At 44.6% G+C, this 26,837-nt stretch overlaps 1 protein-coding gene across 1 annotated transcript; it reads left to right on the top strand.

Annotated features, from left to right (window-relative positions):
• The first annotated feature begins 1,276 nt into the window (after window positions 1-1,276).
• Window positions 1,277-26,837, top strand: LOC8037595 (testicular acid phosphatase-like). The gene is made up of 5 exons (XM_040221928.1): window positions 1,277-1,599; window positions 14,740-14,868; window positions 16,220-16,516; window positions 26,484-26,691; window positions 26,739-26,837. The coding sequence occupies exons 1-5, from the start codon at window positions 1,277-1,279 to the stop codon at window positions 26,835-26,837; spliced, it is 1,056 nt and encodes a 351-aa protein (XP_040077862.1).

The following is a 26,837-nucleotide window of genomic DNA, read 5'->3' as shown; positions in this document are numbered from 1 at the left end:
GTTTTTTTTTTTTTTTTTGTTATGTTGTAGACATTGTTTGACCGAAACAACGCTCTTAAGTGAGGGGTAATTGTGGTGATTTCGGACTTCAATGTAGAAGAAAAAAGAGGACGACGACGAAAAGGAATGCTGATGTGGCTGGTTGACTGTGTGTTTGTGTGCACGGAGAAAATTTGGCGCGACTGGCAGGTGGTGGAAAAAGAAGAAGTAGAAGGAAGCCTGGAGGTGACCGAACAGGACAAGCGAGCAGGATCTGGTGGACGAAAAAACCGACCCGCAACGATAGGCGTGGTCGGCACGGCTTCAGTTCGTCGTCCACAAACACAGGCCAGGTCAGCGGGCCTCCGAGGCTGCCCTGCCGCTACTTCAGGCCACACTCTTCAAGCCACCCCGTCGTCCACTACCCAGCCCCAACGCGCCAATCTACCTGGCATCAAGACTTCAGCGTGTCAACCATGATCAGAACTCAGACCCGCTTCACGGACTATGTGAAGTACTTCTCTTTAATTACCCTTTAAGTGTTAGATTTTCCGATAATTAATTTTTTTGAATTTTCTCATTCTCTAGTGTTTAACGCTTTAATATATTTTCGTACTGGCCCAAAGATGTCGTCTTTTTGTCCATGCTCTTCGCGTCGCACACCCACGCAAGCGTGAACGCGGTCCACTACAGTATGTTTTGTATTTAGATAAAATATTCATTAAGCAATAAACATTTACATCAGGTTTAACACAAGCAAAAGGAAGTGCTCTTTCGGACTAACCGAAGCGCTGATCTTGACTTTTACTTTCCACTTGGGTTGTGAGGCGCTCAGCGTACTACAGAAATAAAGTGAGAGCTCAAAATAAAGAAATAATAAATTAGGAAAGTGATTTGTTACTGAAATCAAGTGAGAGCACAAAAATAAATAAAGTAAAACTTTTCGACTAACTAGAAAAATCAAAATTAAGATGGGTGCTATCTCGTGGGGGCTGCAGCAATTAAAGTTGCTAATTATAGTGTACACTTACAGTGATTTGTTTTCTTTCGAATTGTTATCAGTAATCAGTTGAATTGATCAACGTTCTGAGCTGCTATGTTAAAAGATACATCTTGTGGTAAACATACGAATTTCCTACGTACAGTTATTTGAATAAAATTCATCTGATTTAAATAAACAAAATCTGATTAATTTATTTTTGTAATTATGCTTTTGTTTTACGCTCCTTTGCAGTCGCTTATTTTGGTGTAAACCATGACGGCTTAATTATATTTGTTCCAGAATCACCGAAGCAGCATGATTCATTCCGTTATGCAAGGCATTTGTCTTCTTTTGGTGTCACCGTCCTACCTCTTCTCCCACGCCTTGGAAGATACGTCTGTGCCTCACTCTTTGGACCTCGTAATTGGTATTTTCCGTCATGGTGATCGGGCACCTTTGAGATCGTTTCCTACTGACCGCAATTGGAACAGCAAGTTCTGGATACTCGGTTATGGAGAACTGACTCATCGGGGTATAGGAACCATGAGGAACGTCGGGAAATATTTAAAGGAACGATATAAAACATATTTGACGGGTGACCCCAAGGAAACAAACGTCAGAAGCAGCCCTAAGCCACGGTAAGGCATTTTATTTCTGCTTTTTTTTATTCTGAAAAATACCTGGCTCTTTGCATCGATTAGAACTAATATACTGCAGGACCTTTAAATTTCTTTGGCGCACAAGTTATTATTTAGTTTTTATTGACACATCATTTATATTCGCATTTTACGCCACAAAACATCAGCAAGGTTATGTTCATCCACTGCATCAAAAACCTCATTATAGATAGTGCTTTGGAGTCTGCGGCTTGTTGGTTTAAATAAAATATACCTAAAGCAAAGCGGAAACTTTGAAATCGCGTAATGATATCAAGGTGTTCTGACTAGCATTTCGTGCATTCGATAAACACCGATAATCACTGACAATTAAACCCCAATGCTGTTTTTTTGTTTGAACCGATGAAAACCAAATAACCCTGAATTGGAGTCGTGTTTGAAAAATATAAACCCAAGCCTCAATGAAAAAAAAAATCCCAAAAAAATTAACGGCGTCTTTATTTTGTGTTAACTTGGACACGGCCCACTCTGATATGTCCGCAAACACTTCATTCAACAGAAGACCATGGCTTAACACGTTTTGTTCTTTTACCGGTACCGGGATGTTTTCTAAGTATTCAGATCACGGCGTTTATGTTCCCTGGATGTTAGGGAAACCCATCGGCCCCTGTCCGTGCACTTTTTTTCTCCCACATAAGCCTTCTAAACACCGCTGTTTCACCTCCATCAAACGTTTACACGGAAAACGGCCGAATATTTCGACTCGCGCGTTCCGGGTGTTAACTACGCTATGCGCACGACGTCGCGCACCTCAACCGGGAATGGCTATACGCACGACGTGGAAAGCTGATGCCATTTGGATCGCCCCTTTCAAAGGCGCAGCGGGGGACGGCGCGTGTACCACTGGGGAGCGTGTTAATCCACCCTACACCGTTTATGCCGCTTCGCGGCGACAGTGCGCGGATGACTCATTAAAACATATGAACCCACTTGCCTTACCCGTACACATCGTCTCGAGGCGCCCCGCAGGCGGGCGAAGCTCCGCTGTCACCCATTGCACCTCCGCAACGAGAGCCCCATGCCGGGTAGTTCAGAGGCATTTCGTCGACATTTGTTCTTCACTGTTATAATTGTAAAAAAAAAATAGTCTTTAATATCGACAAATGTTTGACAAAAAAGATATATGCCTGCCGCCTTCCGGATTCAATCCTGGGTCAGCTGCGTGTGAAGCGGTCACTTTACAAATAAGCTTTTTTTTTCAGCAACATTTATTTACAATATGTTTAAGAGGGTGTACAAGACAGATAAGATCCAAATGGTAAAATCGCTACTACGTTCTCCGAAACTGCGCCTATGGTCTGGAGTTCACCAATCCAATTAACGCAAAAGACCAGAAAAATAAAACTGCCAAATGCAGATCTGGGTGCCACTGTCTGGTGTCGCACCGTAGCCCCCTGGCTTGCCCTAATAAGGAGCCCCTCTGTATGAGTGTATGTCTTTCCAGATATGAGAGGTCTGCCAAGCAATTCAGACTGGGCTGCACTGTTTTCTTAGGCAGGTCACATAAGGAAAACCCTCCACAAAATAACGCCAGGCTGGCTTACCGCCCTGCACTACGTGCAGGTGATCTGTCCTTGAGCGCCAAAGCACCCAAAAACTCAGAAGAGCAAACACCCCCCGTGCCCTCAAAGTGGGACTATTTAAAAAAAAAGGAGCTTCGCCTGTGCTCACTTAAGATACAGATCGATATGCAGTACCGCTCTAAGTTCTGCCCTGAACAGCTCGGTGTTAGTGCTGTGTGCAAACACACGTTGGAAGGTTTCAGGGAAAGGACGAAGTGCCCAGTTTTGTCGACCATGGCTAGAAAAATAAACACCTTTCGAACCAACCTCGGGTTAATGGGCAAAACATCAAAGTGAAAGCGCGACAAACGTTTTTCATTGATGTTTTGACGGGATAGCTGCGGCCCCGGTAAAACACGTCCGTCGACCCTTCTGCGCTCCCCATGTATGAGCGGTACAGGGAAGGTGGGATTAATAAATAGTGGTGTCCCACTACAATGTATTTCACCGAACCTTTTGCAAGTACTTACTCGAAAATCTGATATTTAAAACAAGTCGGATGGTCTCTGCTGTTTGTTTTTGTAATATATCAGCACATGTGCACTACAAGTTTTGTTAGCACCCTTCACGCCAATTCCCAAGAAAACCACCGGCAAGTTCCCAAATTGAGGATACAATGAGCGGGCTCTTTTTATCTCTAAAAAACGGGCCTCGCTACAGCTTTACCTATAAGTTTTGACAATTAGTTTCATAGGAGTACGTTTGGCGTCGCGCGTAAAGCCTTCTAAAGTCTAGGTGCACTACGTCGTGCAAATCGCATTACTCAAAAATAAACCTCGAAAAACCATTCGCGATTCGAAATAGATTTGGCCCCTGAGAACACGAGACCCTAGCTAAAAAGACATACACGGCGATATTATTTCAAATTGTCCGATATAAGTAAATAACAATTGAAAAACATTAGACACAATATACGATTTGTAAATTCTTGAAGATGAACTTGGTAAAATCAACTGAACACGTTTTTCGTGCACTGTTTGCAAGTCCCGTGTATTTGGTGAACATTTGGGGTGAAAAACACGCTATTTACACAAATTATTATAAATTTACACATTGGGTAACGGATAATTCGTTCAAAAATCATGCGAGGTTGTAAAAAAACGTGCTTTGGTTCGGTCATTCACGCATAAACGTGTAGCCGACCTCGAAAACACGCATCACCCCCGGCGACGACCGCAACATTGCCGGCCATCGAAAAGAGGAATGCTTGGGGACACACTTAGAAAGGACCGTGGAGACAAATGCCGCGGAAAGAAACATGTCTCGGAGACAGATACGCACCAAAAGCAATTACGCCATGTCGCGGGACGGGGCGAAGCTCGCGCTTACTTACCGTGCTCGCTGCCATTGATTTGGTCGATGGCAATGCGGCTTCCCTCATGTCACCCATTTTTGTATTTATTTTAGGAGTCTTGATAATTGTTCCTTACACACCCCAAATAAAATTATGGGTTCTAGTTACTCGTTGTAAACAGTTAAAATGGATATAAAAATCGTGCCCTCGATCTGAACACATGACATCGATTTGGTTTCGTTTTGACTTCAACCCTTCAACAGCAAGCGAAGGTGACGCCCGTGCCGCCCGTGCCGCCGCTTCCCATGCACCCTCCAAGCACCCTCCTCAAAATTTACGGCGCTCCGTGGTGGCCACCATATTAAAACTTGATACCAGTATTGCTGCATCTGTAGGTCATATTTAGGTTAGAGCTGGCAGAGAAAATTTGGCCACGGCGCAACGCCGATGCACGCTCGAAGCTAGAGCCGGTTTGCTTTAGGTGTTTTTGTTTGGTTTGTGAAAATCCGGCAACAACGCACGTTTAACATGGTGCCGGTATTGTTTTGGTTAGACGGGAATGGGGGAGCTCAAGGAGGTTAGAAGTACTAGGAGGGGGCACGTTGCAATATTGGTGAAGCCTAGTCATAAAAAGTTTGAACGATATTGTGCGCTGCGTGACCGCAGATCTCTCTGGCGATTGGTGCGCGTGACATGTCACGTGCGAGATGGATGGTTGATTGCAAGAGGATTCCTTGCAGTCTTGTGCGCGCTCCGTCCGGCAGGTTTTATCAGATCGAAGGCTAGACGAGGCTAGCTACGGTCACGTCGTGTGGTCTAGGGTGCCTTCATGTGCGCTTTGCTTAGGGTGGAGACATCTCGCCATTTTCATTATTTTTTCATTTTCATTTATTTTTTGTTCAGAAGCGCGTGAAAGAGCGTGTCCCTGCACGCATCTGTGGCGCTGACTGTGCTATGGCGACATTTTGTGTTCGTCGATTTTTTTGTATTTTCCCCGTGAGCGCGTCCTGTCGGCATCGGGTACTACAAAGGGTGGCATCACTCTAAACAGAAGGTCATTGAGGCACCCTAGTGTGGTCATGTTGGGCTGATAGGTGAGGAGAGTAAGGAGGAAAATGAGAAAGAGGCGAAGCGTCAAGGGAGCATGGCTTGCGGAGGCTACGCGGCTGACGTCATGCCCTCTCCTACCCGTCTATTCTCCATGGGGAAGCTCCTCGGTTAGCGAGCACATATAGCGAAGACGTGACCGGAGAAATGCCCCTGTGATGTTCCCGGGATACGGAAAGTATCATTCGTAATCGTTGTGTGCGCTTGGAAAGCGGAGGGAGTCACAGGGTCCACGAGTGCGGAACCACAAGCCAAGGCTTACGACAGCGCTGCGTTGACTTCGGCGATCTCGTTCTGTTTGGTGCAACACGGCGATGCGAAAAAGAGCTGAAAGATTCGTGGTGTGTGGTTCGGTGCTTAGAGGTGGAAAGCCACACTAACACAGAACGCAAATTGGTTGTTGTGGGGTTGAGGTTCAACGGGTTCAGTCCCGTCGTTGTCAGCTGATCCGGTCCAGCTGGTTCGGGATGACGCAGCGAGCGTCTTCAAAAGTACATCTTCCTCCATTCCGTTTCAAAATGTGGAAGTATCCGGACGCATACCGTGTGTAGAAAGCTGCGGGTGTTTTCAACAAAATTACGTCGTTTTAATTGAAGAATGGACTCCGGATTGCTGTCCTAAATCTGCCGTGTTTATGCTTCGTGTTGGACTGTGTTCACAGTGACGTGTTTGCACAGTGGCGCACACCACTCGAGTAGATGATCCGCACCTGCAAACGACCGGTTATACAGAATTTCAGGGAAACTTAAGTCACCACCGGTATTTTCCTGTAAATCTCGTGCGAGTTTGTTGCGCTCATCATGCGGTGTGAATAAATTAGGGCAAGATTTCCTACCTGCCCACAGATGCATGAACTGAGACCATTTTTTACGCAGTGAACATGGTGCTTTTTCTTTATTTTGCGAAGAGACGTTGGTGCATTCATTATGGTCCAATCACTTGAGAGTTGAGCAATTGGGGAGAGCGAGCAAGCTTTCCCAACTTTGTCTCTTTTCTCTCTGGCACTGCACCTAGTTTCAAGTTTCAGTTTCAGTAATCATACCTACTAGCAGGTACAAACTGCTCTAAGGCAGGTAAAAGACAGGGGAAGTCAGGACGGTGCGGACTCCGTGTGTCGCGCTTTTCGCGAGGTGACTGGGTAAATGCTTTTGCGTGGAATGCGGAATTTGCAAACGATTCTGTTATGGCTGTCGTTTCCTTCTCCAGCAAAACGAATAAGATAATCTACAAAGGCACAATCGCAAGCCAAGATTTACGATAACAGTGCGTCACCTTCAGTGGTCCGTGTAGATGTATTTTACCCTTCTCTCTGCAACACCGTGTCATGACAAAGGGCAGGAACGGTCACGGTTTGTGCTGGGCTACCGGTTGACAGAAACCCGCATCGCCCGCATCGGCACCGAGTGCACTTGGGCTGTTGATGCTCCAGCCTTTCATTCGCGGCTTGTCGACAGCTGATCCCGCTGCTCCACGGTGAGGAAGTGGCGAGAGTGACCTCTGAAGTAAATGTAAATCTTCGTTCATACAGTTATCCGGTGTCAAAGTGTGGAAGATGTCCTACGTGTACTGAGTGAGGGAACTACGAGCGCTTTGTCTTGCTTTTATAAGCGAAACCAGAGCAACGAGATAACTGCCTTGTGTACTCCAAAATGACTGAAGCAGAAAGTTTCAACAGGTCGAATACGTCACCGCGGATGTAGGCGAGACGGCGCACACTGTTTAAACGCTTGCAGTATCCACGAGTGCTACGAGGAAAACGACGTCAACAGGGAAGAAGCTCGGAATTCAGCATAATGCAGTGCTACGGGTCCGTGAATCTTCAAAGTTCGGTGCGGTGGGGGTGTAAAAAAGAGACGCATCAGCGCAACACCAGTGATCACGAATAACGCCGGTCACGAACTCCCAAGCCCCGCCGACACCGACACCGACACGACATACGACAATAAACTGCATCAAAACGCTCCATAATTGAAGGCGTCTGTTCCCGTACTGCAGCTAGCGGAAGTAAAATGTTCGGCGGATGTCCTTCACAATAATATATTTTAAAAAATGCTTTGCGCGAGGATTGTTTACATTTATTATTGAATAGATAATGATAAAATCCCAATAATTTGCTTTTATATCTGATTCGAGCTAGTCAAACTGCTCATAACACTGGTCGAGCATGAAAATAACAAACAAAAACTACTTTTTCATGGCCGGTTTAAGATTTATTGTTAATACATCATTGTTTTTCGCAACGGACTAACATTTTAAATTTTGCCTCCATACGTTTTCAATGCCAAGAGTTCTTACATACGGCTGTTCATTGTGCCGCGTTTTGTGTCTTCTATAAATCTGTAACGGTCAGCGACCAAAGAGCTCACCCGCACATGCCAAGCTTATATACGCCGCGGGGTGAAATAGATCTTGAGTAGGAAGTGTCGGGCGCCGTGTCGGTCGTTGTGTTTGTGTATATGTCGATGTCGGTGCTGTTTAATACCTCCTCCCGTGTTGTCTACGATGTATGTAGGTTTCTGTCTGCTCGTGATCGTTCTCAGCGTATAAACAGACTCCTGCTTTTTTTTTCGCAAGTGTGCACAAATTTCACTAGGTGGCGCACGTTACCGCCCGATTCCAAATAGTTTGCTCGAGTTATTTACCCATGTAATTCGGCATTCGTTTCTCTGCCTAGCGGTTCCGTCGTAGCTATATACCAACGTTACTAAAACACTCAGTTGGGAAACTCGCCGTCGAAACCTGGGCCGCTGGCGTCCACCGAGACCGAGCTAAATGCGACAACAGCGCCACTCTTTTTCGTTTGTCTGTACTGTGGTCCCCTTGAGCTTTTTGAAAGCCTATTTTTGCGTAAAAACAAACGGAAAAAACTCTTTTTGTATGGAATTTATTGGAGTTTAGTACCAAATGATGGGCGCGTGATGTTTTTATCATCTTTAGTTTGCAAGGTTTTGCGGAACAATTAATATTGTTTTCATGCAACCATGCCTCAGCGGGCCTTTCAGGTAGCACGTCCTGACCTAGGTGCATTTTAACGTCAGTAGGTGAACGCGGCGCCTCCGCCGGGGAGACGGGGGTGGCACCCCTGTAACCTCCACCGCTGTATCTGTTCTTAAGCCAAAATAGAAGTCACGTGCAGTTCTTCGAGAGGCCGCTGCGGGAGAAATGGTGGCGTTGTGTTCGTCATTAGCTCGGTGCTCGGAGACAGATTGGGGCCACTTTTTCAAAGCTGTCTCTATGGGAGTTTCCCAACTGAGTGTTTTAGTAACGTTGCTATATACCGATGCCACCACTGATCTCTATGACAATTGCTGGATCGCGCTTCCCTGCTTGTTTGCTGCAGCGCAAGTGAAGCCACCGGACTTCATTCGCTTGGGATACGATTTGCCGTTTTTGCTAGCTTTTGCTGCGGTTTTCCAGCGTGCTGTAGAGACGTTTTCTACTCGTTCGTCGTCAATCGCCGAAGAAGTTTTTTGACGACTTTGTGTATTGTTGAGACTTGCCGTTGTGAACACGTTGAAAATTTTACGAAAGTGCAGTATCACAGGAAAAAGGCACAACGCGTCGACAGGAAGGGCTGGCGGCGTGTTCAAAGCTTCCTTGGCACGCCGAAGTGCCGTGTCTCTGTGCCTTCGCACGCTTGGATAACGACCAAGAACCGACGCCGTGTGTATGTGTTTAGCGAGTGCAATGTGCGTGAAGCTGTTCGTGCCTCTGGATCAGCGTCTTTTCCCATCGCGGTTTAGGAACGAGCTTAATCCAGCGTCCACTAGCGACGGAAGATGGGGGAAGGTACGTCTTTTTTTCGTCCTTAGACGATTTACACGATACCGTGCACAACAGCTCCTCATCACTGATCAGTGCTGGCTTATTATCAACCTACTTAATTGCACTTGACGTTTGAGCGCGGCTCGCCTAATTGTAATCGGTCAACAGATTGCACACGACCATATCGGCCGCGCTTCAAAGATTTTCATTCTCGCCGTCATGTACTTTTGCTTTCGAAAACCCCCCTGGCTCCACAACGTTGCCCTATTCGTGCTCGCACGGAATCTATTAGAGTAGATTTGGGACATAGCCATGGTTAATATAGTACATAAGAACACGTACAGATATCCCCCTTTTACTGATAGCAACTCACCGGAACAGCTGGACGATCCAGAACTTCGTGGCCGATATATATAAATGATCTAAAGGCATCTACGCGCGACACACGTTCAGAACTTTGGCGCGGCGTCAATTCTTGACCGGTATCCAAGCGTGCGGAGGCACAAAGATGCATCACTTGGCGTGCCAAGGAAGCTTTGATCACGCCGCGACACCGGCGACACGTTTTCGACGAGTTGTACCTTTTGATACGGCTTCACGCACATTGCACTCGCTAAACACATTCACACGGCGTCGGTTCTTGGTCGGTATCCAAGCGCGCGAAGGCACAGAGACACGGCACTTCAGCGTGCTTTGAACACGCCGCTAGCCCTTCCTTTCGACGCGTTGTGCCTTTTTCCTGCGACACTGCACTTTCGTAAAATTTTCCACGTGTTCACAACGGCAAGTCTCAACAATACACAGAGTCTCAAAAAACTTCCTCGGCGAATGACGACGAACGAGTAGAAAACGTGTCTACAGCACGCTGGAAAACCGCAGCAAAAGGCTAGCAAAACGGGAAATCGTATCCCAGCGGGGTTGCGTCCGGTGGCTTCACTTGCGGGAGCGGCAAGCGCGATCCAGCAATTGTCATTGAGATCAGTGGATGCCACCGACCGCCGACGACGCACGTACGTACCTTTGCACGTAGCTACGTCCGCCGCTTGGAGACTGTTTGTTGTGTATAAAAACATCGAACGGGAACAAACGCGTCCTGCGTGCTTTCAATTCGGCTGAAAAGTGCGCGGCTCGCTGGGCTCATCTCTGCCCTGCTCTCGGCTGCTGGCGGCCATGTTTCATAACGAATACGCTCCAGCGTGTTTCGTGGAAGGCAGACACGGTGTACCGTGTTAAGTTTACACGGCACCTCGTGTGTAGACGAGTAACACACAAGGCTGCGTGTACTACGAACACGTTTTGACGTGTCCGCTGTAAAAGAATGGTTTACACGCCTGAGGGTGTTGTTTTTGCTAACAGTGTGGCAAATGTTTAGGTCTTTGGCGACTGCCACAAGTGCCGCTTTTGTGTATTTCGCCAGGATCAGGCACATTTCGCGCAGCAATAAAACTTTGTATATGGTTTTCTAAGCTACAATAGACGAGTAAAATGTTTATGAAAGACGCATGTTAAAAAATAAGGGTTTTGTATAAGTTCGTCGGCGGCGCCAGTACAGGAAGCGATAAATTTTGAACTCTTTGGACTCCGCCGAAGAGGGAGTTATGAAGCGAATACTTTCGGAGCGCTGCGTGATCAGGAGGTATGTCTTCAACATATCGTAGTGTGGTTAAAGATAGAATGAGTAGGCAGGCTAGCTGGTTGATGTTACACATTTTTGAAAAACCGGAGACGACGGACAAAAAAGGGGACAGTACACAAAACGTACCAAACACAGCTACAACCTTTATTGGCAGGGTCGTTTATATACCATCTCTCCACACGTCTCTCGGAAACTGCACATGCCCGTAGGACATTCAGCCAGGGCACAATTCGTCTTAACCTAATCTCAAACCACCAAACTCAGTTCGTACACAGCATTGCAAACAAAGCACCATTGTCACAACCCACAAGGTCGGATCCGACGCACAACACCTTCACACAAACACTAAGGACTAACCCGCATCTCGCACAAAGGCCCCAAACTAAAACTGATAAGCAGATACAGAAAAAAAAAATACAGCAACAAAAACCTCTGGGTCGTTTCTTCTAGTGTAATCGACGGCTGACTGATAAAATGGCCTAGAGTCGTGATTCTGTTTGTCTTTTTCTAGACTCTTTTTGCACAATCTTTTTCTTTGCCCAAAACAACAGTAGATACCCAATTATATTAATAATTATTGCATTACTGTACATAATTAGCAATCTCAAAGTTTGGAGACCCGTTATAAACTGCGATCATGTATTCAAGCACCTTTTCCTCTACCCCACGTAGGCGAATCCACAGGCCATCGGAATATCATATATTACACCAGCCTGGCAATCACCGGCGGCTTCTCTGTGCCGCTTTTGACAACCCCGCGCCCCACCCGCGAACGGCGTAAGAAAGTCAGAAGTGAAAACCGCCTGTACCCTGAATCTTTTTAGAGGAAAAATAATTTAAAAAAAACTTATAAGAAAGTCAGCGCCTAAATCGCGGTTCACTGTGGAACAACCACAGTGAACCGCGGCCATAGGCGTGCTGCCTGCTTTGCCAGCTGCACGCCGGCAATATAACATTGCTCTGCGGTCCGGATGCGGAACGCCGGCCACCGGTTTTCGGATTTGTTTTATACCAGTCTAAGGCTTCTTCATACGGTAAAACAAAATAATTAAATCTCGTTAAAAACCTCATGTTAAATGTTGAACTTTACAGTTTTCTTTCGTATTTAGAGTTCTTTTGATAAGATAAATTTAACAGACAATATCTTGAGCTTGCTAAATGCTTAATATGTTTAAGTTTTTTTTTATTTTTTAATACTTTAGGGCATAGCAGCAAATACTATAACCAAAGTTGGGATCATTTATACTTGGTGAAATATAGTCAGGAGCAAGGTTCTTGATTACAAAATTAATTAAAAACACAATTTTAAGGTCATTTAGCTTTCTTGTACTATCTCGACAAACCATGTGCAAAAATTTCTAGAACGAAATGTATCTGAGTCTTAAAAATACCCAAGTGTGTGATCTACGACGATCGAAAAATTTTTAAATTTGTATTTGTGCTCTTGGAAGTAATTATATCTGGAATTAAAGTAATTCCGGTAATATGGCTTTTAGCTTTGTAGTAGGCAATAATGGGCCTCGCAAATACATGTAGGTATTTTTTACGTGTTTTACCCATGACCCTTTATTTTTGCAAGATTTGAAATTAAATCTCTTTACTGGACAAGAAGACACAGCACTTACTTTCTGGGTGCATCTAAGGAAATTTGAAACGTAGAACACTTGAAATATGTGATCTTTGCATCACCTTATTCGTAAATATGAGAGAATTCCTTTGGCACAACAAAACCACATTTTCAGCATGTTAATGTTAGGATCGGTGGTAACACATCAAAGCAACTTTGTACCAACCGAACATGTTTCAATGGTGTGGATTTCATGAAATGTTTTAACACCCGAGTGTGACAAAAATGCAATACACTCAGACCAAGAAGATCTAAAGGATGAAAAGCCCGTAGCAGGCAATGGATAAGCATCCAAAGCATATAGAAGACATCATTAGTCGTAAGAATTTACAAACCGTCATACCTAGGAACACACAATCGAAACTAGAGGGTGTCAACAAAGAGCTCAGTGGGAATCAAGCACCGGACAATGGTATGTGCAGTCCGATATTTCTGCTTGGTGCCACGATTAGGAGATGAACGAGAGCGGACGCAACTGAACTAAGTGTGACGTGCTGCGGACGGTCGCCTAGAGTAGCACGCGAATAAAATATTAATTAAAACACAACTTTGAGGTTATTTTGCTTTCTTGACTTAGCTCGAAAACCCATGTCTATTTTTTCTTGTACAATGTTTAGCGGTTGTCCGTGGTGATCGTCCATGACGATTGTCCGTATCGAGTTCTACTTGTCCAATGCTACTTCGTCCGGTGAGGACCGTCGGCGCGCGCAGCTGTTTCCAAACAAAGCGTAGCTCCCCACGGAGGCTCACGACATCACTGGGTGAATCATAACGCATCAAGTGGTAGCACAACGGTCGTATGACGTCCGACCATCAGATAAAGGTCAATTGATTGAGTAAAGGGTGCGATAAACCTTCTCCCTTCTTGATTACTTCAGTTACAACAATTTGGGCTGTTTACAAATTAAAATCATTAAGAATTCAAGGCACTACACACAAACACCGAACAAGCAGAATCCATAAAAAAACTTATCTTTGAAACATGATCGTGACATACTCGAATCATGAAGAAACTTAAACTCGTCTTTATAATTCTGATGAACCTAGAGATCACAAAAGAGTCGTGTGTGCAGCGTATCCGAAACCGCCAAAATCTCTCAGCAACCAAGCATAGCAAATCATTACTAACGCATAATAAAAGCACGAGACATTTTGTGGTTTCCTGGTTAATAGAATGTCCAGGGCAAGTTTTTGTGTAGGTAGTAAATTTCATTACAAACCCGATACCCGAAATGATAAGAAAACGGGTACAACACACAAGGTCTCAAACCCAGGTACTATATTATTTCACGCATTAGCTCTTATGCAGCCGTCAGCAGCTTGCCTGTGTTTTTACCCTTACGTAGGTAGTAAACATTAATCAACACATGCATGGTGTAGAATGAGGTAGATATATTTCTTCCTAAATCAATTTAGTTTCAACTTTCTAGCCATATTTTGTTAGATTATATTTCGGCTAGTATCCTAAGGTTTACGTTGCACCACAAGCCGTAGTGACATCACGGGCCGAAGCAACAAAGCTCAAAACTGGACTTTCAATAACATGGATAACGGAGTTTTGAATCACTCGTTTAAAAATTAAACGACGCACGCTGAACTCGTTTATTCCTGCAATAAACACCCCAGTCGCCTTAACACCACGTGAATTGAGAGTTTTTCATGCACCTACAGCTTCCACAATTGACTCCAGTGGACTAACTCACCAATTCGATGTCGGATATTGCTACGGGTTTATTTGCGGTTTGTGGATAAACCGAGAAGCTGTTTGCCAACACGCGTAATTCACAGTCAGCCAAATAAGCTCCCCTGTGTCATGCAGACTACATCAATTAACGACCAAACTCTTTTTCTATAAAATTATGCCACTAAATAGGTAGTATGATCTGAAAATAACACGGTACCTTCTTCCATCACTCTTCTGGCAGCATTTCGAAAAGTATAATAAACTCACGAAGAGCGACGTGTCGCTAAATGCTTTTTTTTTTTCTTACTTGCTAGAACCGTTACGGCTACAGACCTGTTAGATTCTTCAATTGCACCTGTATAAACCATCTCAACCAAAAGGAATCAAAAGACGAGTGGTTTACACATTTTGTCATTTGGATGGCAGATGCTTCAACAGCGCATCGTTTCTTCTCTATGACCTCTACCCGTCCAAACAACCCCGTCAAGTCGCTCTGGGCGAACAGTGGTTTCCCTTTCCCATCACGAGAATGCCGGAGGATCACGATAAGTATACGTACGTAAATGTACGCTCGTACTTGTCATTTTTCATTGGAGTGAGTGTTGCTGCCTTTCCTCTCACCTGCGCATATCGGGAGCGTCCGACAACACAGTGGTACCGCGGTGCGCCGCCTAGCAAAATTATGTCGCATATACAGGGTGTTTTAAAGCCCCGGCAGCTTCTAATCAATATCACCTTACCTCTTTACGGCTCTGTTAGAAGCGTTCAGTGCTACATTTGGTGTTGATTTTTTTTTTTGCACTATATTTGAAAACTGGGAACAAATATCTCCTTCGTTCTCTGCAAAAACAGCCACGATCCACTCATTCACACTACGCACTTTTTTATTAAATTTCAAATACCTTCGTGGCCCGTGCATTAAGGAGGGAAGAGAGCTATGAAATATCAATTATATAGTGTATATATTAGTAATAGCACGTCTAAACGAAACAGTATCAGTAATGTTAGCAATCGAGACGGGATGGTGGTTCCAGTCTATCGATGTTCGAGGCATAAATAAATAGTGAAAAAATGAAGTTCTTAAATTGGGAAGACCAACATTGTGGCTATATTCAATCTGAGCACAGAATCAGAAAGGTGGAGTGATTAGTTTATGACGTAGTGTAACATTTCGATGAGATATTTTATGAAAAAGACAGATTTTTTGGCGGTGAATTAGTAGCGGCAGGCCTAGTGTTTTTCAAGCTGGGAAAGCTGGCAATCCGGTGATTGCTTGTCGATATGAAACCAGCTTAGCGGTTTTGAATGTATTCAAAAAGAGCGATTTGTGATGAATGAGCAGGGTCCCACACAGCAGCAGCATATTCTAATTTTCGACCGAAGAGGTTTTTGTACATGTATAATTTTAACAAAAATGGAGCGATAGTGTTTTCAAGTACCCTAACATATGTCATGCCCAGTTAATTACGTATTCAATATGAATCGTCTGAGAAAAACTATTTTTGGTGATGCATGGCGAACGAATAGCGAGACGTGACCGAAAACAGTACCTAAACAGTTGCCGAGGGCTAGCGTAGGTTAGGGGCGATGGTGGACCTCTTGGGAAATACTAAAATGTGCAGTACGAATCACTGCATAACGCAAGATGCCCGCCCTCTGCGCCACCTCTTGCTGTTGTGTTGCATCAATCTAAGGGTAACGAAAAAATTTAAATACGAGAATATAAAACCTATAATCATAACAGCACGGCTTGAGAGGATGGAAAAAAGCTGATATTTTCATTTCGCTTGTCAGCTAAAGGTGTTGAAGAAAATAATACGCTACGCTTGATATGCGAAGGTTAATATTTTAATGTTTAATTAAATGGCAGATGTTTTGATACGCTAAATATTCTCTTTTCTGGCAGGTTAATGTGCAAGCCCAAAATTAAGAAGATGGTAATGAAGCTGCTGAATCCGTTTGGTGGATTGTCCGGCTTGGCCTGGTTTCTTATTAGGGCTGCACCTAAGCTTGGACTTCGTTTACTGAGAGACGCTGCCATTATTCCGGACACACTTGACGCCCTACTGGTTCAAAAGGAGTACGGCTTAACTATACCCAAGTGGTTTGAGAAACGACTCCTCCGTCTTTCCGACGTTTCCCGAAGGCTCTACGTTCTAATTGCTGAAGAACTAATGATGAACTTGGGAGGGGAACTTCTCAGGTGGGATCTGGTTACTCGGAGCACGAATTTATTGAATGTCTGATCGACCATATCTAATTTATATGGTGGTTCTTTTTCGTGGGAAAATAAGCGCCAAAAAAACACGGACAAAGAGTAGATTGACAACGACACAGGGCGCACTCTCAACTGAATTTATTAGGAAAAAAAACACAAACTTATATACCAATGGGAGCACACTATCAGACACCACACGTCACGTTAGTCTCCGCCCAGACCACGTTTCAAATATTCAAACTCATTCGTAGACAGAGCCAATGATGTATCGCTAATGCATTTTTTACCCCTTCTCCTAATCTCAAATGCCTCGTGAAGCTCGCGTGACACTTTGTTTCTGTACCTCGCCAATATTTTATTGCTGTCAAATGATGGGTCGCAAGTGCATCTTTTGCAATGTACAGCCAAATGCCCTGACGGTGTAGTTCTAGTTGAAGCGGCGTGCTCGCGGACCCGATCATTAATACACCTTCCAGACTGCCCTACATAGCTTAAACCACACGTCATTGGTATTTCATAAACGACGGCGGTTGCGCAATCAGTGTACTTATTCCTGTGCTTGGTATGGCACGGGTCAGTTATCGGTTGTGGATCATTAATTCTCCTGCATAATCGTGACATTTTGTTGGGCGCTGAAACTACGACCGGGACATCATAGCGCCCAGCCACCTTCTTAAGGTTATGGGAGACACCGTGCATATATGGTATCACCACAGGCCGTACGTTGCTCTTTTCGCGCGGTGGTTTCTGCGTCCCCTTGAACTTCTTTATCAAGCTCCCAGCCACTTCGACCAATGAGCTCATTGGGAAACCCCAGGAATTGAAGGGAAGGGGGTCCTTCCCTTCAATTCCTGCCACTCCAAGCTAGTGAAGAGAGGCATCGCGAGCTCGTGTATGGAGGCGTCTCTCAGAAAGTCTTGCCTGCATAGCGCCCACGATAGCTTTGTCAGACAAGTAGATCGTCTGCGAAAAGGGGGTTTCCCAATGAGCTCATTGGTCGAAGTGGCTGGGAGCTTGATAAAGAAGTTCAAGGGGACGCAGAAACCACCGCGCGAAAAGAGCAACGTACGGCCTGTGGTGATACCATATATGCACGGTGTCTCCCATAACCTTAAGAAGGTGGCTGGGCGCTATGATGTCCCGGTCGTATTTTCAGCGCCCAACAAAATGTCACGATTATGCAGGAGAATTAATGATCCACAACCGATAACTGACCCGTGCCATACCAAGCACAGGAATAAGTACACTGATTGCGCAACCGCCGTCGTTTATGAAATACCAATGACGTGTGGTTTAAGCTATGTAGGGCAGTCTGGAAGGTGTATTAATGATCGGGTCCGCGAGCACGCCGCTTCAACTAGAACTACACCGTCAGGGCATTTGGCTGTACATTGCAAAAGATGCATTTGCGACCCATCATTTGACAGCACTAAAATATTGGCGAGGTACAGAAACAAAGTGTCACGCGAGCTTCACGAGGCATTTGAGATTAGGAGAAGGGGTAAAAAATGCATTAGCGATACATCATTGGCTCTGTCTACGAATGAGTTTGAATATTTGAAACGTGGTCTGGGCGGAGACTAACGTGACGTGTGGTGTCTGATAGTGTGCTCCCATTGGTATATAAGTTTGTGTTTTTTTTCCTAATAAATTCAGTTGAGAGTGCGCCCTGTGTCGTTGTCAATCTACTCTTTGTCCGTGTTTTTTGGCGCTTATTTTCCCACGATGTACCAACTGGCCCATCTAAGCATTTTATTGCGGTTCTTTTTCCTTCTAGAAAACTGCACTTTTTTATACCAAATTGTGAAACTCACCTGTTCGCCAATGTGAGCATATAGGGATGTGCAATCAAGGAGTACGTTAGATTAACTGCTGGGCATACAGTTTAAAGGGGCCCTGCAATGAATTTTTTACTAATTTTTAATTTGCACCGAACCTGAGCGCGCTGAACGTAGTAACTTAATGAAACTTTTTTTTTTCTCGAATTTCGCTTTATTTTAAAAGTTATAGGCAAATCAAAATGACAAAACAAGAAAAAAATAACCTCCTTCATGACGTCCTTGGTTGCTTGAGTGGCCGTGAACTAGAGGAGAGCTAGTGAGCTCAGCGAGCGCTCACGGTTGCCGCACTCCGTGTCGACGGCTTGAGAGGGAGCCGCTAAAGCATGTGCTGGCTAGGCTGTATGAAGCGGGCAGCCAGGGCGACTCGCATTGCATTTGCTGCGCGATTAAACACTAATTCAGCATGACATTTCATTGGCCACAAACGACAGCAAACACGGGGTAAAGATCAGTTCAGAATGGGAGTCACTTCGCGCTGGCATACCGCGAAACGGCCAAATCGCCGGACAAAGCTGCTCGCCGAAGGCCTTCGGAACGCTCGGAGCCGGTCGGGTCCTCCAGTCCCTACGACCACAGCGCCACCGCGTACATCCGGGACCCTTCCGTGCCGGCGCCTGATCCCACTACACCTTTCTAGTATGCGCCACCTTTTCCACCGCTTGGTGGCGGGTATGTCGACGGGTCATTTCTTGTTTGCGTGCTTTATAAACAGCATTTGATTCTTTCCTGATCTAAAATACTGAACAAAACCCACTTTCATCAATAATTGAAACGGTTCGCACCATCTATACTTTGTATTTCGACTAAAAAGTAGCTTTTAGCGGCTCTGACCAGTAGTAAGCCAAAGACCAAAGACGTCACATATCGCGCGCTTTCGGTACCACGGGTCGCGCCCGTCGGTGGAGGAGGTTTCCGCGTCGTCCGGTTAAAATATGACGCACTGATATTTATGGCGAATTCGGGTGGTCAGTCGCCGGCGAGAACGAGCCGGCGGAACCGGCAACCAGAAACGCGCCGGCGGCACACCACGTGACCCTCACCACCCGAACACGAAACGCCAGAGGGTGGCAGTTTACTTCGCCTCTTGCCCGCGCGACACCCCTAGCGAGAGCCTGTCGCCGCCTTCACTCATGTCCCAACGACTTGGATTGACTTTCGTAGCGGCTGCTTAACTAACTTCAGATCAGTTTCGTTCTTTCGTTCATTTTTTTTCTCACTGACCTTCTCTCTCATTTCGGAAGTGACGACACCGGACACAGTCTGGCGTCTACTCGCCCGGCCGTTTGGAGCTCGGGCGGAAAAAGCGCCGGAAAGTTGCCGGTGCTTGCCGGAGAACCACCACCCGAACGGTGCGCGCCGGCCGGAAACTGACCACGCGAACACTATTGCCGGTTTTCCGGCAAAATAAGTTGCCGACGATTGGCCACCCGAATTCGCCATTAGTTACTTTCTCCGTGCCCGCTCGCTTGTCCGAACCCCAAGAGACGTGGAAACCGCACAAAAGGTAGACGCTTAAATATGATTGCAGGGCACCTTTAAGTACCTCAAGAGTACTTAAACTGGCACAAATTCTTGCAAGACTAGAGTGCGTTGGCAGTAATATCGGACTCAGCTTAAGCATGCGAAGAATGCTTTAGGGAGCGATAATTTTATAGCCGCGTATATAATCAAGCTAACGCCAAGCACGTTTGAGCGGTAGCAAGCAACAACAAGGTCACCGTTATCTATCAGACATCGCTCAGTGGTTTCAACTTACATGGTACATGACTCTACAATTTATATACACATATTCAAAAACAACAAGGTTTGTGGGCACGACGATTTCGCTTGGACAATGCATCTAAAGAATTCGCTCAGTTTTATCGCTAGGTTTCGCTGCTCGGTCCTCTCTGGGTGCCATCGTTCGTCGGAACGGAGACTAACATCGGCTGCACGTCTGACAATCTACCACTGGGGAAAATGGTCTGGCATGCGCCCTCACTGCGTGGAAATGACGCAGCCGCCAACGTAGCACATTTCCTGCCAGCAGTCCCCTACGAATCACATTCGTCAACAACGGCAAGGGGGCGGTACCAGCAACACACTATATCTTCGAGCAGGGACCAAGGGCACGCCAGTGGTCACGGCGATCTCGCTTGGACAATACATCTAAAGAATCCATTCCATTGCATCGTCCAGGTTTCGCTGCTCGGTCCTCTCTTGGCGCTTTCGTTCGTCGGAACGGAGACTACGCCAGCTGCACGACTGACGATCTCCCGCTGGCGACAACATTCTGGCATGCACCCTCGCCGCGTGGAAATGACGCAGCCGCCAACGTAGCACATTTCCTGCCAGCAGTCCCCTAAGCAGCACATTCGTCAACAACGGCAAGGGGGCGGTACCAGCAACGCACTATATCTTCGAACAGCGACCGAGGGCACACCAGTGGGCACGGCGATCTCGCATGTACAATGCATCTAAAAATTCCGTTCAATTTTATCATCCAGGTAAGAGATGAGCGCGTTGTACCCGCTTGCCGTGGCGACGACGTGTGTCTCTTGTTTCTGCCGTGCCTACGGTTAGTGCTTGCATTTATGTCTATCTGCTCTGACATTATTGTTGTACTTCTCTCTTTGTGTGGGGACATCGAGTCCAACCCGGGACCTACCATGGTTGAAATCTTAACGAGCATACCGTCGGAAGCGCGCGATATCAAGGATATAAAGGAATCCACGTCTAAAACAGATAACCTGTCGTCTGAGACGAACACAAGCTTTACTTTGATTGAACAAGATATCGAGACCATGCAGGCCACTGTGCGTCACCACAAAGAAAAAAATTCATCCTTGGAATTAACCTTGACGGGTTACTAAGAAAGGTCGATGAACTAGAAAACCGCAGCAGCCGTACTAATTTGATAGTTTACGGCGTGACTAAGTCCGAGAATGAAGACAGCACTTCGTTAGAAGATACTGTTTGCGAAACTGTATTGTCAGACATATTGGCTGTTTATGACGTAGCAATTGAAGGAATTAACAGGCTTGAAAAAAAAAAAACTAAAGATAAATGCAGATACCGTAATCTTTAAACTGCTCAATGGAAGAGATAAGGACGGTATACTTAGAAACTGCAAGCGCCTTAAGGATACACCTTTTAGCGCACCTGAGGATTTATCGCCCAAGGTACAACAAACCAGGCAAAAACGTTGGTAAAGTAAGAAATTTTATAATGGAGATAAAGTGTTTTTAACTTTCGATGAAGTAAAATAACGGCGGCATCATTGTCTGGGTTGAGTCCGCTAATATTAGGGCACCATTACGGAAGCCGCGACGGGAAAGACCTCAAATAGCTTCTAAACCGGTCTTGTGGGATGGAGTTGCCTCAACTAAGCAAATTATAGTGCCTATCGCTCATTCTGCTTCACAAAGAATGAATATTAATGCGAGAAGCATAATTAATAAAATATTTTAACTGGAAAGTGTTCCATTGTCTTATAATGTCGATGTTGCAATTCTCACGGAAACATGGTTAAACAATAACATTCTTGATGAAATTATTCCATATAATTATGATATTGTTGGGAGAGATCGGAGTTCAAAATGTGGTGGTGTTGCTATTATTATTAGGAAAGGTTACCGGTCTTGTTTGGCGGTAAATGCTCGTGATGTCGAAATGATCTGCATTAAAATTTGCTCGATTCTTCAAACCTTCTTTTGGGTGCTTTGAATCAACCACCAAACGCCAGTATTGATATTCTGTTCGCATTGCATAACTTTGCCTGCGAAGAATCAAGGCACATTCTGAGTCGCTGTTAGGTACAACCTTTGCATGCAATCTTTCTCAAAGAGTACGCGGTCCGACAAGAGTAACTCAAGATAGTAGCTCGCTTCTAGATCTTATATTTTTTTCTAAAAAACTGAGTTCATCAGACATGCAGTGCGAAGTTGTCCGTGGGATATCGGACCACGATATGGTTTTGTTGAAGTGTTTGGCTATCCCACGTCAAATTTTACAAGTACTCGCGAAGGAATTTTGTGATTTTGCCAGAGCTCAGAATGTGGACATTCTTGACTCCCTGGACCAATCTTTCGACAGCTTTGTTAACTTGAGCAGCAGAAGAGATATTGATATTGATGAACTTTGGGAATTCTTTAGACAAACCATACGCATGTCCATCGCTCCAAATTGTGCCTCTCCGCAAAAAAAAAAAGAAAAGTCTCCTAAGCAGAATTCATGGGTGGCCAGAGCAATATTGCAAATAAAGCGTCGAATAAAGTGCCTATGCAGCAAATCGAGCAAAAAAAAAAAAAAAAAAAGACTGATAAGTTAACGCTATCATCTCTTAGAAGGAACCTACGGTCAATGAAATAAATGATAGATGTCGCTTTTTTTAACGTGACGTTGACAAACTTTTTTCGAAATGATCCCCAGAAATTTTGGCGATATCTCTCGAGCACAAAACGCTTTGTAAATAAAATTAAGGAGAATTACAGGGAAGTATATGACAACCTGTCTATCTCGAATGCATTCAATGATTACTTCGCATCTGTCTTCACGAGTACAGTGAGCAGCATTCCACCTTTCCAATCAAATCGTTTGAGCATCCCTGAAGTGGCTCTTACTGAGGAGGGAATCTTTGAAGCATTCTTATCGCTGAAAACAAAAAAAAAGGTCCTGTGGAGCAGACGAAATCCCAAGCATTTTTTTATACCTCTATGCCGAATGGTGCTCGAAATTTCTTTACGTCATCTACGACCGGAGCTTGAAGTCAGGTACTGTTCCGAATGATTGGAAGGTTGCGAAACTAGTACCTGCATTTATATATGCTGAAAAACTAAGCGTGACGAATTATCGGCCAATCTCATTAATCTGCACAAGTGGTAAAGTTCTTGAGCACTTTTTGTTTAAACACTTATCCGTGTATCTCGAGAACAGTGGCTTCTTTTGTAAAGAGCAACATGGTTTCCGTCGAGGACTCTCAACGGAGACTCATCTTTTTCACACTATCAACGAATTTGCGAAAGTTATGAATAAGGGGGGGGGGATCAAAGACCTTGGCACAGTCCAAAAAAACACGTCAGTGTTTTTTTGGACTGTGCCAAGGTCTTTGATCGAGTGCCCCCATTCCAAGCTTTTCCACAAATTAAGAGCCATACTTGACAATGATAAAATTGGAGCTTGGCTCGATATATATATTTATCTGGACGCCAGCAATCCGTGCAAATAGAAAATATTTCTTCTCAGACTGCTGCGGTTCTGTGGGGGGGTACCTTAAGGGTCAGTGCTTGGTCCGCTGTTATTTCTGGTCTTTATTAACGACTTGACAGTGAACAAACCAGTGCAGTGTCGATCGTTCGCAGATGATTGTGTAGTGTATTCTGATATAGGTTGTTTTGCAGACCAACAAGCGCTTAATCACTGTCTTTCATCCATTTGCAATTGGTGTTCGACTTGGCAGTTACTATTAAACTGTACAAAATGTGCTCAGAAGACTTACGCGAAAAACATTTCCTTTGGATTTTATTTATTTGATGAAGAACATACCCTTGCAAACAGTCAGTGAATATAAATATCTTGGAGTCATCATTTAATCAAATCTCAGTTGAAATGCACACGTAAACTACATATCCGCTAAAGCTTCACAGAGACTCGGGATGCTAAGAAGAAAACTACAGTACTGCACATCCGGAACCAAATTAATGGCCTACGCTACTGTTATTGGGCCATTACTAGAGTATGCCAACTTGGTATGGGATCCCTACACACAAATAAGCATAAACCGTCTAGAAAAAATACAAAAAGCACTACGCTTTGTTTATAACAGGTACGACAGGCAAGCGTCTATTTTCTGTTTATACAAACTTTCAGGCTTACCTGAATTTGAAATTCACAGAAAAATAAGCTGCCTCAAACTCCTATAGAAACTAGTCAATAGTAAAATTCCGCTTCCATTTAAAGATTACATGCGATACAACACTACGAGGCCTACTCGAAACAAACATGACAAAGTCATAATAGTCCCACAAAAAACGGACTTTTTTTAGGCTTTCTTTTCTTCCTCGCACCATCAACGAATGGAAAAGTTTACCAATAAACATTATTAACCAATCATCCAACTCCTGCATTTGTCGCGGCTCTCATATTTGCTGGCTTAGATAAGTAAGTTGTCTGGTTTAAAGAGTGCTTTTAAATTGTGGGTTGTTGCGTTTGTCTTGCATTTATTACCTCATGTGCTACTTACTATATTGCCTTTATTTAATATCGTGTTGCTCTTGTTCTTTTTTTTGTCTTGTTTTTCTTGTATTTTGCTTGAGAAATGCTCACCCTTGCCTTGGCCACCTTGTAGGTGGCTGGCAGTATTACCGAATAAATAAATAAATAAACGAAATACCATTTTTTAAGAACGCCAGTTTACAGATTGAAATATTGTGTACTCAAAGTGATTTCGATTTTGCAGCCTATTTGTAGAGTGAAAACATTCAAAGTTTTCTTGGAATATTTCATTATAATGCGAATGCCCTAGGCGATTGATAATGTGTTGGAACATGCAATATCTCGATCTATCCACACTCTTTAGTCTAGGGGGCTCATGCTTCGTGGGAAGCTAGAAAATGATATTATCGATGGTTCTCAATCTCATTTAATATTAAAAATTAGAGTATGTTAATCTAGTGTTCACCAGAATAAATGAGCGACCCGGCGTGGTAACGATCACCCAAAACAAAGATAATTTACAGATATTTGTTCTGTAGGGGGTTTTCACACTAAGTTTGGAGTTAAAACTCTCCGTCGTCAAATTTAGCGGACGGTGGACACGCGACTAAATTAATGTGACACTGGTCATGTGACATCAGTAGCGCCATGTGACACAAATCATGTGACCACGTTCGATGACACCTAATACATGATCATTATATAGGGCGTCACAAAAGATAATTTTATGGGTTTTTTCACCGCGAAAATAAACTAGGCATCGCCGAACGCTCATTCTCCGCCCAAAGGTAGCCCTAGAAGTAACAACGAGATGCCCAAGTCTCAGCCCGATCCGATACCTTAATCAAAAGTTATAAGTGATTTTGTGAAATGTTCAATGGAAAAATGGAGGCCGACGGAGTTCTCGAATACATGGGGCTCTATGGCGCGAGAAAGCGAAAGCGGACAAAAATGGGCTCCTTTTTCCCATTGAACTTTTCAGAAAACCACTTACAACTTTTGAATAAGGTATCGGATCGGGCTGAAACTTAGGCATCTGGTTGTGACCTCTAGCGCTACCTTTGGCCGCAGAATGAGCGTTCGGCGATGGCTAGTTTATTTTCGCAGTAAAAAAAAAAAAACCTATAAATTATATCTTGGGACACCCTGTAGGTAACATTTGGTAAGGCAACATCCCTGTGTCACGTTGTGGCGTAACGGGACGCGACGTAAGTCACGGTATTACGTGGCATACCAACGTGTCAACGTTGCCTTATATGACGCAACGTGACAGTGCGTAACAATGCGTGACGCCGCAATGTCACGTAACCAGGTGATTCATTGTTGCAGGAAGCGTGTAACCGTCGTTCATATTGCGCATTGCGCGGCACTGTTAGCGCGATCATGCCATCGCCGGCCTGTATTTTCTGTTTTCCCTTCAAACTTAAATGGCTGCCGTAATTACCAGTGTGGGAAAAAATCCTTACTGAGGAAAGAAAAACTCAGCGGTAAAGCTTAGTTGCAATCAATTTTTTGTTTAAGCAGAATGCAGAAAAGTAGGACGTCATGTCCACGCTAACAGTGCTGCGTAGTGTACGAGTGATGAGCTCGGAAAAGCTCATAAATAGATACACCCCACAGCTGAAAAGAGAAGGTGCATCCCGAGCTTCCCTATTAATTATCTTGTGATTAGATAGTTTCATATTTGCTTGGTATATAATTACACCAATACGCGTGAAGCGTGAGCCCCCTGGCGCGTTTTTAGACGCGATTCACGAGCGTTGGCGTCGGCGCGGTGTCTAGTGTTGCGTGCCTTTGCACGCTTGAAAACTGATCAAAAGCGCGATTATTCTGAACAAAAGAAGTGCCTGTCTTTCGTTTAGTTCATGTTTAATGCCTATGTTTAAACTAAAACTGCTTTATCCTCATTATTCTTCTAGGGACATTGCCACGCTTATCGAGGAACGATATCAGCTTGCAGGAAACAAAACCGAAGAAGCCACCGCCAGTGCAGGACACAACCATCAAAAGCGCCATGCCAAACTCTTCCTTTATTCTTATCACGACCTGAATATAATGGCAACTCTGAAGGCTCTCAACAAAGCGTTTTCCCAAAGACCATACTATGGCTCGTTAGTGTTCTTCGAGGTGACAAAGCAAAATCAGAGTCAACTCGAGATTAAGATTCTTTACAGAAATGGGACTGCACAGCCCAAGTTGTTTCCGGTAGATGGCTGCCCTTCACCGTGCAGAGTAACACATTTTATCAAATTGGTTCGAAAGAAGTTTCCTAG

Source organism: Ixodes scapularis, unplaced genomic scaffold (genome assembly GCF_016920785.2).
Source record: "Ixodes scapularis isolate PalLabHiFi unplaced genomic scaffold, ASM1692078v2 PGA_scaffold2__306_contigs__length_199485367, whole genome shotgun sequence".
In the NCBI taxonomy this organism is placed as follows: Eukaryota; Metazoa; Arthropoda; class Arachnida; order Ixodida; family Ixodidae; genus Ixodes; species Ixodes scapularis.
The sequence above is the reverse complement of the archived record's forward strand: the minus strand, read 5'-3'. Positions and strand labels throughout refer to the sequence as shown.